Below are 7500 nucleotides of genomic sequence, written 5' to 3'. Positions count from 1 at the left end.
CTATCACGATATCAGCCTCACTGTACAAAGGGATCACACAGCAACAATAATAAGCACAACACACATCCTAAAAAAAGCTCAAGTCCAAATCCATATCCATGTTTTAGCTCAAGTCTAAATCCATATCCATCCCTAGCTCAAGTCTAAATCCATATCCATCCCTAAACCTAAACAGTCATCCCGAGGTCTGCGATGATACGCACTCTCTCAGTATAAGTGTAACCACATCTGGTCATAAAAGCACTACAAGTGCTACACATAATTCACCTAAATGGTTGCTAAAGAATAAATGTTTCCTCATACTGTATATACAGTCACAAGTAATAGTAACCCTTTCCATAGATCTCACATCATCTCAGTTTGCACCATCAGTCAACATAGAGGCAGTCGTCTTATTCGTAAAGCGTTTACCCCCTCTAGTGGTGGCAGAGCAGTAATGCATTATCCCATGTGTGGGTGAATCGATAGATAGATAGATAGATAGATACTTTATTGATCCCCAAGGGGAAATTCAAGAATCCAGCAGGTCTGCTCTGCACTCATGACTGGGATCATCTGTAGTAATGGCCCATTTTATACCTCAGATGTAGGAATGTCCTTTAAATGACCAACTATCTGTGTGTGTGTTTGTGTGTGTGTGTGTGTGTGTGTGCATAAGTGTGTGTGTAGGTATTTGCATGTGAGTGTGTATAAATGTGCGTGTGCGTATAAGTGTCTATGTGTATTTGCATATATAAGTGTGTGAGTGTGTGTGTGTGTGGATGTATAAGTGTGTGTGTGTGTGTGTATGTGTGTATCTGCAAGAATAAGTGTGTGTGTATTTCTGTGTACAGTAAGTCTGTGTGTGTAGGTATATAAGTGTGTGTGTGTGTATGTGTGTATTTCTGTGTACAGTAAGTCTGTGTGTGTAGGTATATAAGTGTGTGTGTGTGTATGTGTGTATTTCTGTGTACAGTAAGTCTGAGTGTGTAGGTATATAAGTGTGTGTGTGTGTGTATGTGTGTATTTCTGTGTACAGTAAGTCTGTGGGCTCTATTATCAGGATCAAATGGGCATTGTCACTAGTCACTCACGTAAGTTTCTTTGGGGGCGGTCCTAGCGCAAAAGGCTATAATGACTCCGTGAAAAGTGAACATTGCGCTCGGCGCAAAGTGAAAAGGGGTTGTCTTAATTTAATTAGTCGTGGGTGTCTTTTGGGCGTAGCATGCAATAAACCAATTAGATTTCACGCTCTCATTCCCTTTAAAAGCCTGGCGCATTGTTCAATGGTCTGTTGGTATTATCATGGCGGAGTTACCTGGGCGTCTACTCCAGACTTGCTCGTGCGTGAGGCATGGGCGGCGCGTAATGGAGGCTTGGGAAGGCTTCCTAACTTTTATGCTGGGAAATTGTGAAAATAATGTACATGATGTGTGAATATTATTTTCTAACACGGATAGTTCCGGTCCTTGATGATGATTGGCTGAATCGCGTTCGATGCTGTTATAAAATCCAACACAAACATACACCTTGACCGCATTTCGTTAATGCACTACCACAACTTGCACAAACGTTAAAGTGGCTGCGTCTCGATGTTGCATGGCAACCATTCATATTGGCGGAAGAATGATTATCTATGAATACATCGTTACATTTGTCGTTGCTGTGCCTTTGTTTCATGAAATCAGATCGACATATTACCGTTTTAGAAAAGCAAGCTTATGACTTAAATAGATTATTTCAGAATGAACGCAGTAGCCAGAAGCCAGTTCTCACTATTGATCATTATCATTATTACATTTCCCTTGTGTGTGTGTGTGTGTGTGTATTCACACCAAATTGGCATGCCATACTGTACCCACCCAATATGCACAGCATCCCATTAGCTGCCTGACATCAGGCTATTTACAATTTTCTATTTTAAGAAAAAGTCAGTCAACACGTTATCAAAATTAACTTAATGCGCTATAGAGCTATATCCACGCGCACATTTCGTCTGAACAGGAGAGATTACGCACGCAGGCGCGCAACTAGGCTACTTGTTGTTTTCTTTTACTCCGCTATCAGCACACAATGTGAAGCTAATTCACTAACTCAATAGCCTACTCATCATGGATATCGCAAGTTCTTTTAAACAAACAAAACAGAAAGGATGGAGGATGGAGGCAGCTAGAGGAGTTATTCCAGATGCAATGACAAGGTAGACAGTTGTCAGAACGCTACAGCTGTTTAATGCAAGACGTTAAAGGTACCAGAACAAAACAAGGTAACTTAGCCATAGGGCTGTGTAATGTTGTCTAAATGTGCAGGTCAGTGTTAGACGTTATTGTTGTATTATTGCATGTGGATGTTGTTATGCTATGTATGCTACTTTTTGCTGACCAATACACGAACTTAAAACCGAGAAACGGACAAATATTATTTAATTATATTCCAGTATTATTTAATTATATTCCGGCTGCACGCTCCTGCTGATGAAAGAAGTAGGGTGTGTGCGCGCACGGTGCAGTCTTCCATATCCCCAAGCCTCAGGCACTCATAAAATAGCCTTTCAGCTATGCGCGAGTGATTTCCGACTAGGTTTTTCCTGGTCAGTGGCGCACTTACTTTCTGCATCCATATATTAGCGACTGGCGAGCTTTGCGCCGGACCACACCTCTTCTCTTCACTGACACGCCCGTTAGGGCGCAATATCATCTCCTATTTAGAGAACGTACATTTGCGCTGGAAAAATGAAGGATGCGCTCGCAGAGAATAGTAATTATAGGTCGCGCAAGTGGCGAAAGCTCATTGCCCGGTTGGCAAAATAGAGGCCTGTGTGTGTAGGTATATAAGTGTGTGAGATGTGGGCTAAGCGTCTCCATAAATGTGTGTGTGTGTGTGTGTGAGAGAGTGAGATGTGGGCTAAGCGTCTCCGTAAGTGTGTGTGTGTGTGTGTGTGAGAGAGTGAGATGTGGGCTAAGCGTCTCCATAAGTGTGTGTGTGTGTAGGTATATAAGTGTGTGAGATGTGGGCTAAGCGTCTCCATAAGTGTGTGTGTGTGTAGGTATATAAGTGTGTGAGATGTGGGCTAAGCGTCTCCATAAGTGTGTGTGTGTAGGTATATAAGTGTGTGAGATGTGGGCTAAGCGTCTCCATAAGTGTGTGTGTGTAGGTATATAAGTGTGTGAGATGTGGGCTAAGCGTCTCCATAAATGTGTGTGTGTGTGTGTGAGAGAGAGATGTGGGCTAAGCGTCTCCATAAGTGTGTGTGTGTAGGTATATAAGTGCGTGAGATGTGGGCTAAGCGTCTCCATAAGTGTGTGTGTGTGTGTGTGTGAGAGAGGAAGATGTGGGCTAAGCGTCTCCATAAGTGTGTGTGTGTGTGTGTGAGAGAGAAAGATGTGGGCTGAGCGTCTCCATAAGTGTGTGTGTGTGTGTGTGAGAGAGAAAGATGTGGGCTAAGCGTCTCCATAAATGTGTGTGTGTGTGTGTGAGAGAGAAAGATGTGGGCTAAGCGTCTCCATAAATGTGTGTGTGTGTGAGAGAGAAAGATGTGGGCTAAGCGTCTCCATAAATGTGTGTGTGTGTGAGAGAGAAAGATGTGGGCTAAGCGTCTCAATAAATGTGTGTGTGTGTGTGAGAGAGAGAGATGTGGGCTAAGCGTCTCCATAAGTGTGTGTGTGTAGGTATATAAGTGTGTGAGATGTGGGCTAAGCGTCTCCATAAGTGTGTGTGTGTAGGTATATAAGTGTGTGAGATGTGGGCTAAGCGTCTCCATAAGTGTGTGTGTGTGTGTGAGAGAGAGAGATGTGGGCTAAGCGTCTCCATAAGTGTGTGTGTGTAGGTATATAAGTGCGTGAGATGTGGGCTAAGCGTCTCCATAAGTGTGTGTGTGTGTGTGTGTGAGATGTGGGCTAAGCGTCTCCATAAGTGTGTGTAGGTATAATAGTGTGTGAGATGTGGGCTAAGCGTCTCTCCATAAGTGTGTGTGTGTAGGTATATAAGTGTGTGAGATGTGGGCTAAGCGTCTCCATAAATGTGTGTGTGTGTGTGTGAGAGAGTGAGATGTGGGCTAAGCGTCTCCATAAGTCTGTGTGTGTGTGTGTGAGAGAGAGAGATGTGGGCTAAGCGTCTCCATAAGTCTGTGTGTGTAGGCATATAAGTGCGTGAGATGTGGGCTAAGCATCTCCATAAGTGTGTGTGTGTAGGTATATAAGTGTGTGAGATGTGGGCTAAGCGTCTCCATAAGTGTGTGTGTGTAGGTATATAAGTGTGTGTGTGTGTGTGTGTGTATATGTGTGTATTTCTGTGTACAGTAAGTCTGTGTGTGTAGGTATATAAGTGTGTGAGATGTGGGCTAAGCGTCTCCATAAGTGTGTGTGTGTAGGTATATAAGTGTGTGTGTGTGGATGTATAAGTGTGTGTGTGTGTATATCTGTGTAGAGTAAGTGTGTGTGTGTAGGTATAATAGTGTGTGAGATGTGGGCTAAGCGTCTCCATAAGTGTGTGTGTGTAGGTATATAAGTGTGTGAGATGTGGATGTATAAGTGTGTGTGTGTGTAGGTATATAAGTGTCTGTGTGTGGATGTATAAGTGTGTGTGTGTGTATATCTGTGTAGAGTAAGTGTGTGTGTGTAGGTATAATAGTGTGTGAGATGTGGGCTAAGCGTCTCCATAAGTGTGTGTGTGTAGATATAATAGTGTGTGAGATGTGGGCTGAGCGTCTCCATAAGTGTGTGTGTGTAGATATAATAGTGTGTGAGATGTGGGCTGAGCGTCTCCATAAGTGTGTGTGTGTAGATATAATAGTGTGTGAGATGTGGGCTAAGCGTCTCCATAAGTGTGTGTGTGTAGATATAATAGTGTGTGAGATGTGGGCTGAGCGTCTCCATAAGTGTGTGTGTGTAGATATAATAGTGTGTGAGATGTGGGCTAAGCGTCTCCATAAGTGTGTGTGTGTAGATATAATAGTGTGTGAGATGTGGGCTAAGCGTCTCCATAAGTGTGTGTGTGTAGATATAATAGTGTGTGAGATGTGGGCTGAGCGTCTCCATAAGTGTGTGTGTGTAGATATAATAGTGTGTGAGATGTGGGCTGAGCGTCTCCATAAGTGTGTGTGTGTAGATATAATAGTGTGTGAGATGTGGGCTAAGCGTCTCCATAAGTGTGTGTGTGTGTGTGTATATAAGTGTGTGAGATGTGGGCTAAGCGTCTCCATAAGTGTGTGTGTGTGTAGGTATAATAGTGTGTGAGATGTGGGCTAAGCGTCTCCATAAGTGTGTGTGTGTGTGTGTGTGTGTGTGAGAGAAAGATGTGGGCTAAGCGTCTCCATAAGTGTGTGTGTGTGTGTGTGTGAGAGAGAGAGATGTGGGCTAAGCGTCTCCATAAGTGTGTGTGTGTGTGTGTGTGTGTGAGAGTGAGATGTGGGCTAAGCGTCTCCATAAGTGTGTGTGTGTGTGTGTGTGTGTGAGAGTGAGATGTGGGCTAAGCGTCTCCATAATGTGTGTGTGTGTGTGTGTGAGAGAGAGATGTGGGCTAAGCGTCTCCATAAGTGTGTGTGTGTAGGTATATAAGTGTGTGAGATGTGGGCTGAGCGTCTCGGTGATGTGCTCTCCCGCAGGACGTGGTTCTGCGCCCAGACGGAGGACGGCGTGCACATCCAGCCGGCGGAGCAGAAGGTGTTCGTGCGCTGCCAGGTGGAGCGGCAGAAGCACCGGCGCGCCAGGATACACAGCCGCTAAACAGGATGTGACATCACGATCACGCCTGTCCTTCAAATCAACCTCTAGTGCTGGCTGGGAAATTTATATATATATATAAAAAAAAGCATCAACTGACAGAAATCGTGGAAACGCTTTCAACTCAATGTGATGTGTGTGGGTGTTTTTGAAATCGTGGAAACGCGTTCAATTCAACACCGAATACCTGTGATGTTTTGATGTTTTTGGGAGTTGTCATCTGTGATGTAAATCCTTTATCTAAAGCACGCTATGCTGTTGTATGCATATCATGTATGTACAAAGTCTATTGTATTATATAACATGTCTTATTACACTGTATCACTTTATTTTACTATTGGTGAAAATTAAACAGAAAAGTTCCTGTTATGACTATGAGTGTAATTCTCTCCATTCTAAATGACAAATTAATTCCCCATGAAGAAGACTAAACAATTGGCTAACTGATTGTTCAAAATTACTTTTTTACTATTTAAATAACAACAAATTAGAGATTCCATAAAAAAAGGAACACCACAGAGCTGATTCTCTGACAAGACCCTGACTTTCTCACACACACACACACACACACACACACACACACACACACACACACACACACACAGACACACAGACATAAACTCTCACATAAATAAGCATACACTCTCACACGTCTGGATCCCCAAGGCCTGCTAAAATAAATGACTCTCTCCACAGCACACTCAAGTTCTATTTTTATTAATGCATTTTCAAGTACTTCAAAAATTACATATCTTTGCACAATACTTTTTGCAAATTTAGTAAAAATTTCCAAAGTGAGCGCGATGGAAGAAAAAGAAAAAAAAAGTTTAAAACAAACAAACAAACAATCAATCAAATAAACAAAAACAAATGAAACAAGAAAGTAGATACTGTATAAAACACAGCGGCTTTTTAAAATCAGACAGTAGTATCAGACTTTCACCTCTTCCCCTCTATTCCAAACTCAACGACGCACCCCCTCCCTTCCAAAAAAAAACCCTCATCCCAAATATTTACCTATGCATTCATTTCTCCTCTCAGTGCAGTTTCCCAGCAGAAACACAATATTAAAGAAATACCACCCCTCCCATCCCCTAAAGTTTAAACTATTACCACAGAAGAGATAAACAAACCCTAACAGCAACCCAACTGAAGCGGATGGATGGATGGATGGATGTATCAGCATAGAAGAGGCTACATGAGCGCTAGGCTACATGAGCGCTAACCAGTCTGCAGCCCAGGGCATGGATGAGAGGAAGGGGAGAGGAAACAGGAAACAGGAAACAGGAAGTAGGAAGCAGGAGAAGAGGAATTCAGACGTGGCTCTTGTCTGCTCTGAGACCTGTTTGTGCCCAGCATCCGCGTGCAGAGGTGAGAGGTGAGTGAGCAAAATGAAGGCGCCTCTGCAAACCTCAACGCCGTCACATAGCACCCCAACAGAGGGGAGGAGGGAGGGAGGGACAGAGAGAGAGAGAGAGAGAGAGAGAGAGAGAGAGAGAAATAGATTGAGAGAGAGTGTCAAGTAACACATGCTAACAAAAAAAATGAATTCACTGCCACTCGTGACCTTGTGCAGCCTAAAAACTGCTGTTTCTGCACACCATCACATCTCAATGGAGATCAGAGGTCAGAGGTCAAAAGATGCTCTCAAGGAGACCCAGCCTGGGTGGGTTGCTATGGTGATCTTCCAAGAGAAAGATGGAGAGGATCTCACACACACAGAGCGTACAAACTTCTACTGCACCAGGTGGTCCTGTATAGTGACTACTGGCTTGGGGAAGGGAGATACAGGACTTCAGCA

The 7500-nt window shown here is 43.4% G+C and overlaps 2 protein-coding genes across 2 annotated transcripts in view; one reads left to right on the top strand and one right to left on the bottom strand.

Annotated features, from left to right (window-relative positions):
* Positions 1 to 6086, top strand: part of LOC134074666 (hepatic triacylglycerol lipase-like) — a gene marked incomplete at its 5' end in the record, with an annotated part of 10575 nt that extends 4489 nt beyond the window's left edge. Inside the window, 1 exon segment of the mRNA XM_062530474.1 lies at positions 5582 to 6086. Coding sequence (XP_062386458.1) covers positions 5582 to 5702 — 121 coding nt within the window.
* Positions 6087 to 6400: 314 nt separating this feature from the next.
* Positions 6401 to 7500, bottom strand: part of LOC134074665 (disintegrin and metalloproteinase domain-containing protein 10-like) — a gene marked incomplete at its 5' end in the record, with an annotated part of 5894 nt that continues 4794 nt past the window's right edge. Inside the window, 1 exon segment of the mRNA XM_062530472.1 lies at positions 6401 to 7500. This exon segment is cut by the window's right edge and continues 2569 nt beyond it.

The sequence above is a fragment of the Sardina pilchardus genome, unplaced genomic scaffold (genome assembly GCF_963854185.1).
Source record: "Sardina pilchardus unplaced genomic scaffold, fSarPil1.1 HAP1_SCAFFOLD_238, whole genome shotgun sequence".
In the NCBI taxonomy this organism is placed as follows: Eukaryota; Metazoa; Chordata; class Actinopteri; order Clupeiformes; family Clupeidae; genus Sardina; species Sardina pilchardus.
Note: the sequence above shows the minus strand (reverse complement) of the source record. Positions and strands in the feature narration are given on the sequence as shown.